This window comes from Alosa pseudoharengus, unplaced genomic scaffold (genome assembly GCF_046254945.1).
Source record: "Alosa pseudoharengus isolate Yale_2024_CS ecotype anadromous, Long Island Sound unplaced genomic scaffold, YU_APseudo_1.1 YU_APseudo_1.1_scf_19, whole genome shotgun sequence".
NCBI lineage: Eukaryota > Metazoa > Chordata > Actinopteri > Clupeiformes > Clupeidae > Alosa > Alosa pseudoharengus.
Genome location: NW_027468657.1, coordinates 7,255,895 through 7,268,336, shown reverse-complemented (window position 1 = coordinate 7,268,336; position 12,442 = coordinate 7,255,895). Strand labels below are relative to the sequence as shown.

Below are 12,442 nucleotides of genomic sequence, written 5' to 3'. Positions count from 1 at the left end.
ATGACTTGAAGTAAAACCGTAATGTGATTGGTTGGTGCCGTCCGTAGATTGGCTTGATTGGCCGGGTGCCGTCTGTCGGTGCAGCAACAGCTGAACTTCTCAACGCGAGCGGCGGGAGAAACGCGACGCAACGGACCCACAATTCAGTTCGGCAACGGATCACGTGAGACCATGTAAAGTGAATGGGATGCGTCTCCAGCAACGCGATGCACGCAGCTGTGTGTGGGAGCCGTAATGGTGTTAACCAAAAGGCAGCAGTGTAAAGAAAGTAATAGCTTTAATATGTTTACATTAATGATTAACTGAAGGAATGTTGACTGGAGCAGCAGGTGGATATGACTCAGTAAAGGCTGCATTAAAAAGTGTTCATTTTTATTATTAATTATATTATGAATTACATCCACCGACTGGAAAGGGTGGAGGAATCACAACAAAAATCAGAGAAAAAAAAAGAAAAGGAAATAATAATTAAAACAAAAATGTGAGAGACATAATGAGTTCAAAGAAAATTCATGGGAGTTCCAAACACACAGCATTTCGATTGAAGACTTGAAAACACATCATTTTTGTTCGCTTTATTTCCTGTTATTGCTCCCCATATCACCCATATTTTTTTTATTTATTTAAATAGGGATTCTGAATAGCACAGATATGTTCTGTCGCCACACACACGTGAGGCAACAAAGTCCCATGCCACACTATCCTGACCACTGATCATAGCTGGACACCAGTGTGAACAAACAAGCATTTCCGCGGAAACAGACATAAGGCTGGAGCCTCTGGAATGTTGAGCTGAAGAAGTTTTTGTTTTATCGGTCTATTGTGGGGTTTTTTAAAATATGGAAAGCTCCAAGGATCTTAAGTGTTTAATTTCATAGACTTTGCATTTGCTTTCTTTTCTTTGTGCAAATAAGTAACCAAGCACACCTTTTTTCAGAAAAAAAAAGACAGTGGGTGGTGCTTTCTCTTTTCTATGAGCTTTTCCCTTACCAAGACAGACAGTGAGAAATTAGGGGCCTGGTGACAACAGAGACCAGAAAAGAAAAAAAGGCATTACCAAAAAGAGAGAGCGAGGAAGAGGGAGAGAGGGAGAGAGAGAGAGAGAGAGAGAGAGAGAGAGAGAGAGAGAGAGAGAGAGAAAGAAAGAAAGAAAGAAAGAAAGAAAGAAAGAAAGAAAGAAAGAAAGAAAGAAAGAAAGAAAGAAAGAAAGAAATTGGGAGAGCGGGAGCAGAAGAAATAACAAGACAGAGGAGAGGAAGAGGGGTCACTACAGTAGTCCTAGTCCCTGAAGATCCGGAGTGCTCTCAAATGGTCAGATTTTTAAAGTCCACTGCTTGACGCTGGCGTCGTGGGAGGTGGTCACTACAGTGCGCTCGTCCAGCCAGGCGATGCCACTCACGTGGTGCAACCGGTGAGAGTCTACAGAAATAACAGACAAACAGTACAAAAACAAAAACAATCATGTCAATGTGGCATACCTCACGAACACTCGTTTCATAGCACGCTTAATGGACTTCTGCGGAGGCCGTCCTGAAAGGAAATCCCCGTTGTGGAACCCAACACCAGGCCCAAGCAGGGCTCAAGTGTGTCACAGTACCCTGCACTACTGCAAATGGCAGAATATTTTCCTGGATACAGTTACCCAAGAGGGATTTAAATAGCCAAGTGGGGAACTTTAGCCACTGTACTTGCATATACTGTATGTGTTCCGTGTGTGTGTGTGTGTGTGTGTGTGTGTGTGTGTGTGTGTGTCCGAAAGAGGATGGGTTCTTACCTGGGATCTTAATTCTCTTATCTGCATCAGAGACTGTCCACACGTACACCAGCATATCCATGCCACCACTAGCGAAATGCTCGTTATCAGGCGACCAAGCCAGGCATACCACTTTTGCATGATGCCCATAGAAATCGTTTTTGACCTATGACAAAAAAACAAACCAGAAAATAAATCATACATGGATTTAGCTTAATTGATTACAAAGCCCCAATCAATAACTATGTATTCTAGTTAATCTGCAAGGATAACGCTAGCTAACACCCTCACCGCATAGTTGTCCGCCACAGTGAAGACAGTGATGACTTTCTTCTCATCGGACACGGCCAGGAAGGCTCCGTCGTTAGAGTAGGCCATGTCGGTCACTGGCCCCTTGGCCTCCAGCAGCTTTCCGTCGTCTTTCAGGGTGTTCCCCTGGATGGAGTATAAGCGTACCTTTCCATCCTGCGGAACAGAAACAGAACGCTTACCAAAGGCACAGAATAACAACTCACTTCAGGAATCCAGAACCGGCACTGCCCCTTCGGAGCGCTGAAAGAGTTGTGGATCAGGATCGTTGCTTTGATGCATATCTTTCTTTTTGTTCATGTATTGCTTCATTATTATTGTGTAATCATTTGAAAGCTTATGTCCTGAAGTTTCCAAGACTTAGAATTAGGATTGAATGGAAACATTTCTGTGCATCTCCGCTACATGCCAGGTGTGGCGTTTTATCTACAGCAAGAGACACAGGGTGTGTGTGCAGGAGTGGAGGAATTCAGACCTTTTCGTCTCTGGCCACACCATTACATCTTCCCACGGTCGCAAAGATCTACTCCAAGTACTCATAAACTATTTGATTAGCAAAACATTTGGCCAGGAGAAAGGCGGTTCCACTTTACTACAGTAACAACCCTTCAGCATGACCAGCCCTCGTGCCTGCCTCATACACATTTATGTAAGGTTAGGACTAGGGACTGAGACCATCCTTTAGGTAAGATACTGGACTTAAGATTAATTTATTTCTCAGTTTATTAATTAGATTAGAGATACAACTGATTAATGTTCTTTAGAAGCCTGCCTCTCTCCCTTGCAGCACATCTTAGAGAATAAAGCCTGTTTTCTCATTAATCACATTCCTGAATAGGTCTTCATATATCTGTTGTACTAGGAAATAAACTTCAACTCCTTCAACACATTTCCTAAATACAAAGATGTGATGTGGATGTGGATGGTGATGGTGATGGTGATGGTGATGTGTGATGGTGATGTGTGATGTGTGATGTGATCCGAGAGGGAGAAAAATCTGGATGTCTCACCGCTCCGCCCACTGCGGCAGTGCCACCGCCGGGATGGAGAGCTCCCGCCTCCGGCTCGTAGCCCAGATTGTCCAGCGTGAACACTTTCCTCTTGTCCTTCATCAGCACCAGCTGCCACAGGCAGACAGGAGTACGAGAATGACCGCGATTAATGAGTACACGCACGCCGCGTTACACACACACCAGAATATCCTGCCACAGCTAGAAATGTGTCAGGAAGTACAGAACGTTTTTTGGAGGGGATCAACTTGTTTTTTTTATATATCACAACGAGAGCTTTGAAGTACATAAAAAGACTTAATGCTTGCAAGTTGCACGTTTTAACATGTAAAATGTAAGTGGGCTAAGCTGCAAACTGATTGCAGTAGTCTGCGTGAATCAGTGCATTCAAATGCAGCAAAAAATGAACAATTCTTCTGCAAATATTTCCTACCTGACCAATGCACACAGCCATGGCAAGTCCGCCCGAGGACACGGACACAGATTTAGGCTGGACATCCATCTTCAGTAGATCAGAGGCACTGAAATGGAGTAATCAAAATAAGTTTCACAGAGGGATTTCAAAAAGCGTGATATTGTTGAAGGAAAATATTACATCTAATGTCAGTGAAACGATTCACAACAGTGTTATGGAGCCACAGGGACTGTGCAAAAACCCATTGTAACACACACACACACACACACACACACACACCTGTATTCTTTTTTGGTCACATCAATGTAGCGCACTGTGTCATCCATGCTGCAGGTCACCAGCTGGTTGGAGTCGTTCACAGCCATCTTGGCTACGGAGTTACTGTGCCCTTTGCCCAAAAACTCGTCATTCTCCCCGGTCTCAGCATCCCAGTAATGTGCAATACCATTGGTTAAGGACCATAACCAGCTGAGAAGACAGTTCCATTAACCTTCCATTAAAAAGTTAGTGTGATAGACTGTGGGCTTTTTAGCTGGTTTAGGTGGTTTTTTTAACCGAGTTGTCTCCACCCAGGTACCTGGGATTACCCTCACCTGTACTTTATATGCGTTCATGTAGGCGTACACAATGGGTACCTGGGATTACGCTCACCTGTACTTTATATGCGTTCATGTAGGCGTACACAATGGGTAGCTGGGATTACGCTCACCTGTACTTTATATGCGTTCATGTAGGCGTACACAATGGGTACCTGGGATTACGCTCACCTGTACTTTATATGCGTTCATGTAGGCGTACACAATGGAAGGGATGGACGGGTGGAAGGCATGCACCCTTTCCTTTGGCCTCGTTGGTTTTGTTATCTTTGCCTTTTGTTTTCATGACCCAACCCCTTACAAACATTCGTCTACACTACTGGCTAATGACTACGCATGCTGACATTGTTGCTTGCGTTGTGCTCTTTTGCACCCTTAGGGCTGATTCAGACCGGGTGCGTGGCGTGAACGTGGCGTGTCTGTGGCGTGAACGTGGCGTGTCTGTGGCGGGTCAGTTGCGTGGCAGTTGCGTGGCGTTTTCAATGTCTTTGCACACCATAAGCGTGTCTGACACTGCACTGCGGCGGCCTCTCTGCCTATTAAAACATCTCTTTATTTTTTTTCTTCACTGGTTTGAACGGAATCTTCCAACAATCTTGCGTGTGGCGTGAAAAATCAGCGTCGGTCCGATTTCTAGCATGCGCGCGTTTTCGGCGTGGCTCGAGCCGCACCTGAGACGTGCGTATCACGCAGGCGGTGTGCAAGCTCTAACCTGTTACCATGGGAGCCTAAATAAAAACGGACACGCCACGCAGCTGACACGCTCACACCATGCACCCGGTCTGAATCAGCCCTCGCAAACCATTATTTTTACACCAATTTACTTCACAAATTCTTGAGTTTCTGAAATTTGAACGTGGTCTGGAGCTGGCCCACTGGAGCTGTGCAGGCGCACAGTCTCTCTCAAATATCTCAAGGAAGAAGCTGACAAATACAGGCCCATCCGTCCAAGTAACATTATTGGCTGTTACTTTTAAGATGGTAATGGATCACTTAATTTCCTGAAAGGATATTGATATGTCCATCATGGCTCCCAGAGTAGATGCAGTTCCTTCCATCAGTTTTGTGGACAGTTAAGGACTGAATTGATTTGCTGTGTCCCTGTTAAGGAATAAAAAGACATAAAATATGTTTTATATCTCCTGCACATTTCCAAAATGAAACCCAAAATGATTATTGCAGTACAGTTGGAACTTGGACATAGGAAGTTGGCTCTAATGACACTCCAGCCCTACGAACAGTTGTGATACTGCATGCAAAAGGGTCTGCTAAATGAACACACTTCAGTATAAACCATTTCAAAGAGAAGAACTTACACTTGACACTTCAATGCTAGTTCCTATTTATTCTTACTTCCCTTTTATAATCTGTCAATGAGGATTTAAGTAGCACTGAAGCTTCTTCCGGAGTTTCCCAGACAGCAACCAAAAGGAACAAGCAACCAACTTCAAAACTAAGAAACCAGAAAGGCAGCCGACCTTGATGGTGCGGATCGGGCGGTCAGGGTTGTTCTTGTCCAGGTAGTTGATGTAGCCCGACAGGGAGATGCTGAGCAGGTGGTCCTTCTGCCAGAGGCAGCCCAGCTGCTGGTCCATGACGTCGGCGCCCATGTTGAAGGTGGTGACCGCCGTGTCACTGGCCACGTCCCACAGCTTCACCGTCTTGTCCCCGGACGCCGAGATCAGCTTGGAGCTGTCAGGGCTCCAGCTCACCTGCCGTGATACAGAGACCACTCCACCATTATCATCATCATCATCATCATCATCATCATCATCATTATTATTATTATTATTATCACCACTACCATCATCATCATCATCATCATCACCACCATTATTATTATCACCACTACCATCATCATCATCATCATCATCATCATCACCACCACCATTATTATTATCACCACTACCATCATCATCATCATCATCATCATCATCATCACCATTATTATCACCATTATTATTATCACCACTACCATCATCATCATCATCATCACCATTATTATTATCACCACTACTATCATCATCATCATCATAACCACCACCATTATTATTATCACCACTACCATCATCATCATCATCATCATCACCATTATTATTATCACCACTACCATAATCATCATTATCATTATCATCATCATCACCACCATTATTATTATCACCACTACTATCATAATCATCATCATCATCACCGTTGTCACCATTCTCATCCCAATCTCATCGCTATCAACATAATCCTCATCACCACCATCACTATCAACACCATAGTCATCATCATCACCATCAACATCCTCATAATCAGCATAACCATCACAATCTCATCACTATTAACAATCCTCTTCATCACCATAACTATCAACACCCATCATCATCATCACCACCACCATCATCATCCTCATAATCAGCACCACCATCATCACAACCTCATCACTATTAGCAATCATCATCACCACTACAACCATAAACCATCATCAACACCTCTATTATGATCTAAAGTAGCATCTGATCTACAGTCATATTTATATGCTTACTAGTGGCTAGTCTCATGAAGCAGTCACTTCACAACAAAGGAACATGGACCTGTATTGCATTCAAAGTGCTATGGCGTTCTATTTGTTTCAAATCCCATTGCAAAGCACTGGATTGACTGAAGGAAATCAGATTATGTATAATCTCTAAGCAATAACCACAGTGATTACTGTGATACTAGTGGCAATCATATTAGAGATTAATCAGTATGATTAGTAGCAGCACTGGTAGTCTCTTGTCTCATGAGGCCAAACATGTTTGTCACTGTGTGAAACATGTTTAGGGACACATTAGAAAACAGCACCCAGCACCCTGGACATGCTACAGTCATATTCATTCAGTTTTCTTTAAAAAGGAAGCATCCCTAGAGCAATTCTTACAGAGCTGCTGCATGGTGACCCAGACATGATATTTATAAATAGAGTCTTGTCAAAACATCCTGCCCACCAACTAAATGACAGTAGTTTAGATTAAATCAAGCAGTACACACAGATCATTGCAACCACCCCCCCCCCCCCCCAAACCACACACACACACACACTTCCAGATCTCTCCAGGGAGGAAGTTGCAATTAAACACTGGCATGTCCCCCTCACCACAACAGATCCTGCTATTTCTCTGAGTTCAGCATATTTGTACATTTCCTGCTTATTAGCACATTCCACACTTAAAAAAACATTTACACATACAGATACAACGTTAGGAAAGGAGACAATACCAGTACCATTTGTTCAAACACATATAACTGACTGACTATAAAAATGGAAAGCATTCAGTATTCTGAAGAGTCTGGGCAGGACATTCAGACTTACGGCATAGATTCCACCCTCGTGAGCTTTCTCTCCTCCCAGCGTGCCAACCTTCTCACCAGTCTTGCCATCATAGATGTTGATCTGAAACAGCACAGAACACACTAGTTAAGTCAGGTGCACTCCCTACAAACACTGCAGCTGTCTCGCGCGCAGACCAGACGGAGCCTGGCCAACGGCCTTGGGAGTTCCAGTCACCTGGCCGTCAGCTCCAGCCGAGACGAATCGGTTGCCGTCCGGAGAGAAGCGCACACAGTTGACGAAGCGACTGTGGTCCTGCAGGGGTGGAGAGGACAGAGAGACAACACGTTAGTTCCCTGTGAACACGCTGACATGCACCCACTTCACACACTTCCACCACTTTCTTTTTTTTTTTTGCCCAGCCCTTAAACCGAAACACTGTAATTCACTGTAGTGGTTACTGAGGCCCTGCTCACACAGCACTCATTCTCCTGGAGTGGAAAATGTGACAGAGAAGCATAAAAAAAAACAGAAATGCAACACCCAGGCATTCAGAAGCTTAACTGGAAGGGTTTTTGACTGGGGTCTGACTGCACAGAGAATAGATCAAAAAGGGCTAGAAACTCATAGTAACAAATATACGTCATTTCATGAAACAACAACACAGTGTCTGTTGCTCTCTGTGACCACAAAATACAACAAGATAAAGAATAACCGGGCTTCATGAGAAGCCCAATATTTACTTTCTGGAGAGCCTGCATGCTTTGCTTACAGCAAGCCAACTCAACACAATGCTACCCTGACAGACGACCAAGTGAGAATAGTGTAAATGAAGCACACGAGGACAGCTTTTAACGCATTCGGCATGCGACCATGTAGATGACAACGAAGCCATGGCGACGACAAACTATGTGCAAGGTGATTAAAGAGACCTGCTGTCAGCTGCAGCATTCACTAACTGATAATGATCAACATTAGCCTCAATTACTTTTTTGATGAATTACTGTTATCAGAATTTAATGTAAAAATGCAGTAGTTATTGTAGTGTCAAATTTGGAATGTAAGCATATGCTTGCATGATATCTGAGACAACAAACAATGTACATTTATTCTTGTTGCTAAAACGACATGCTAAATCTATACGGAAGCTGGCGACTTTCAGAACGTAAGGAAAGCGGTTAGGTAATGCCGAGTCATGTTTAGACCCGTCCAACCTGTTTGCAAAAAAAGGGAATTCCAGCATATGCAGCATCCTTGCTCCCAAAGCTCTCTGCCCAGTGTGCGCTGGGGCATCAGACACACACTGTATGTAGAGGTTAAGGGTACACACACTGTATGTAGAGGTTAAGGGTACACACACTGTATGTAGAGGTTAAGGGTTTTCCCATCAGGAGTACAAGTTCAGGTAAAACTAGCATTTCAAACTGCACTGCTGCAAGATATCTGCACAGATCAGAGTGTGTGGATGCTTTTTGCTCATCAGACTTCTGTAAAAAGTTTTGGAGAGCCAACACACTACTGTGAAGTAGTGCACTCATTGGAATTCTACTGCAGATGGACTGCCATACATAGAAGCTATTGTATCACTGGGCAGTTACATAATGAGCATGAGGGAGAATAGGGAAAAAAAAGAAAAAAGCTGTTTGCCGATATGGCAGCCCTTTCTTGTGCCTGACATGAGGCCATTTCTGTTTAGCATTTTCTGTTTAGTTTTTCTTCCTTTAAATAAGCGGAAGTGGTCGCCTGGTGCATTTCAATTACTCCCAGTATTCAGTCATTTTTTAGATTCTTCTGATTTTCACTTATCTGCCACCACACAAATCTCAGCCACAAAAAAAAAAAAACATTCACAGTCCTTAGCCAAAAAAAAGGAAAAAAATGATCCATTAATTGGCTTCCAAATTCCTGTCAAACCCACAACCCTCGCAAGATTCCCTACTGATCACTAACAGAGGACACTACACAAGCCAAAGCACAAAACACTTCCTGGCTCCACATTGAGAAAGCACTCACACTCATGGTGAACTTGAACTTGAATGGTGGACCCTCGAAAAAGGTGCAGCAGCTGTCATCTGCACCAGTGACCAAGCGATAAGGACGAGACTGTTTAATATCCACTGTGTTGATGACCTTGCTGTGGCCTACAATCTCACCCACTGAGGAGCCGCTGTCCCATAAGAACACAGCCCCAAACCTGTCAACACACACACACACACAGTTACTGTCAAATACAAGCAAGATACATTTCATCTGTATTTGTGTGATGATTTGTGTAGAAGGGTAATGATACATAGGGTGACTTTTTGAGCAATGTTGCTGGGCAACCACAAAATCGATTCCATGGGTGATTGAATTCAATTATAATTTACTAATGATTGAAAAAAAATAATGCCCAAATGTACCTAAACAATTTTGAGGAACTTTGTGCAGCAACATCGTTCAAAAAGTTGCCTGGCGTATCAGCTTTACATCCAGAAATACTAATAGGGAGGCTACATCGGGCACGTAACTGAAGTGCTCCGTTCGGGTAGCATCTGCTGCAACAATTAGCTTCCACTATAATCAATGGAACTGGCTACACCAGATTTGATAGCGACGCGTACATTCGGAAAAAAACCTTCTTCTAAAATCTTCTAAAACTATTTTTACGCTACGCAAACAGAGTGCTTCAGTTGCAGACTTGGTGTAGCCCGTGCCTAAGTGTATTCATTCTGGGACTTGGTGTAGCCCGGGCCTAAGTGTATTCATTCTGGAGGAATGCCTCAAATCCTGATTTAGCTGCAGCTTCCAGACAGAGAGTGCAGGCCTCCTGAACATGATGATAATTGGACTCACTTCTCTCTGCCTTCTCCAACTGCAGCAATTCTCTTGCTGTCCTCCGTCCAGGCGATGTCCTTGATTTTGCCTCCAAAGGGCTGGTACTCATACTTCAGTAGGTGCTCCTTCTGGGTAGTGTCCCAGATTCTAATCTTACCCGAAACATCTGTGGGAAGCAGTCAGATTTTTTTTACCAATCCATGCACCATCACAGCAAAATAACTGTTATAGTACGGGTGGCCTACACTTATTTTAGTTACAAAAACAGGAATTTGTGGCATTTACTAGTTGTCCAACACAAAAACCAATCAAATGACAAATGAGCAATTCAATGACAAATTATTTTAAATGACAAAGAAGATACACCTTACATACCTCCAGATGCGATGTAGAAGCCACTGGGTGAATACTTGGCTACAATGACTTGATGAGGATGCTCTGTGTAGATATCAGCAATTGCCGGGTTCTGTCACAAAGGCAAGGTCAAGCAACACAATGAGCAATTGTTTCAGGATTAAAGACAATTGAGATTTAAGTTCTTAACAAGATAAATGTTCTGTTAAAGGACCTTGGATTACTATCAGGCAAATATATATATAAGCTTTATTGCAGACACAGGTCCATAGAGCTGTGACACAACAACATGCTATTTGAGATATCTAAATTTATCCAGTGACACATTCTGTTAATCAGATATTATATTTAAAAGGTGGGCATCATTACATCGATATTTCTGATGATGACGCTCTTCCCGTTGGTGTACAAGAAATTGTTGCCTTTGGGGTCTCCACCGAGAATCTTGGCGACTCCTCTCTCCATCTGCGGGAGACTGGCGAACGTGTGCTCTGTGATACATGGGGAAATCAAAGCCATCAAACGACCTGCCCGTATACATTGTTAACAGAACATGGACATAAACTACAAGAAAAGTAGAAGCCACTGACAGACACAAAGAGGCCACTTGGCAGCCAAATTAAGATACTGTAAACAAGGTTGAATATAATAACGATATGCAGGTAGTTGTACACTGGCCCCGTTTTCAACAGAACAAGTGCCAAAAAAACAGGCACGCAAGTGGACCATTCAGCATGTAGTCAAGCACTGTGTGATTAATTGAACTCGAAAAACATGCTGTGCAGCTAATGAAGAGAACTCCTACAGTCTCAAGGCACCAAAATAAGTAGCTAATCACGCTATCTCCACACGCTACTCTGGCTGGCTGGCTACAAACTCACAGCCCAAGCAGTTGCCACTGACAGTTTAGCTGCTACCGCTAGCGTTACATTTACTTGTTCAATAAGGAACTAACATGCGGCAATAATATTATTCACTACTCGTATGGGCCATTAAATGAAACCAAGACCCTTATATCCACTCCAATATCATAAAATGCTTTAAACGTTAATATATATCTAACTCATCGTATCTACTGGCCTCAACCATTCCACCCAGCCGCAAACTCCCTCTCCTATCATAACAATGTGTCTCCACATTTCCGCATCAGTCGGAATAGCGACGGTCATGTTACTTTTCAAACCCAGTCTTTAGCATACGTACAAATCTATGTTCTAGGTGCTAAGCCATGTCTGATCAAGAGTAATGATACGCTTAGTTTGCTTTGTACTGAAAATTATTTTGATCGACTACATTTGGATAAACCTGTGACAGACATGGGCGAGGTTTCCAGCCGCTGAAGCTAGCTAGCTGAATTGGCGTCTAGGCGAGTTGATCAAAACCTGTCAAGACATTAGTACGCACACAAAGGCTTCCCAGTGTTGAATGAAATGTGGGGATGGGAGATACAGACATGGATTTAATGGGACTTACTCAATTCGTATGCCATGTTGGCGAGTTTTTGCTGTAATATCCTCGAATGAATGGAACAGTGAGCCTCCCCAGTCCTCGAGTCCCTGTCACCGGCGGGTCTAGACTCTCCTAATCCCACAAACACGGAAGCAAACGCCGCTCTCGGTATGCTTGGCTTTGCCCATATATAGTAAAGTCGGCCTCCACGCGAGCAGCTGTCGCCCTCACCAGGCTTGTGCTCACTTGCCTATTGAGGAAATGACGTTTACTGCATAAAGATGCTGCAAACGCCCAAACTTGAAATTGACTGTGATGCTAAATCATTCAAAGAATGTAGGCTTGGAGAATTCATGTAGCCTAATCATACATGCTGAAGCGAGATAACTGTTATTTTGGAAGGGTAGACGTATGCAGGATTAATAGCCTACTGGAAATATC

General features: G+C 43.4%; 1 protein-coding gene across 1 annotated transcript; it reads right to left on the bottom strand.

The window, feature by feature from the left end:
• Window positions 1–355: 355 nt before the first annotated feature.
• On the bottom strand, window positions 356–12,160 carry wdr1 (WD repeat domain 1). Its single transcript, XM_076291587.1, has 15 exons — window positions 12,026–12,160; window positions 10,922–11,043; window positions 10,574–10,664; window positions 10,217–10,364; window positions 9,395–9,575; window positions 7,619–7,696; window positions 7,424–7,504; window positions 5,562–5,795; window positions 5,097–5,184; window positions 3,767–3,923; window positions 3,506–3,593; window positions 3,073–3,183; window positions 2,045–2,218; window positions 1,775–1,919; window positions 356–1,419 (listed from the first exon to the last, which is right to left on the bottom strand). Exons 1-15 carry the CDS (start codon window positions 12,039–12,041, stop codon window positions 1,313–1,315), a joined length of 1,821 nt encoding a protein of 606 aa, XP_076147702.1. The 5' UTR covers window positions 12,042–12,160; the 3' UTR covers window positions 356–1,312.
• Between the last annotated feature and the right edge of the window lie 282 nt (window positions 12,161–12,442).

What these genes read in the sequence shown, in the direction of transcription:
- wdr1 (XM_076291587.1), bottom strand. An exon ending in TGGCTGTGTGCATTGGTCAG is followed by an intron (nt 3,184 to 3,505) that starts GTAGGAAATATT and finishes TGCCTGTGGCAG; the next exon opens with CTGGTGCTGATGAAGGACAA. An exon ending in TAAGAGAATTAAGATCCCAG is followed by an intron (nt 1,420 to 1,774) that starts GTAAGAACCCAT and finishes TTATTTCTGTAG; the next exon opens with ACTCTCACCGGTTGCACCAC.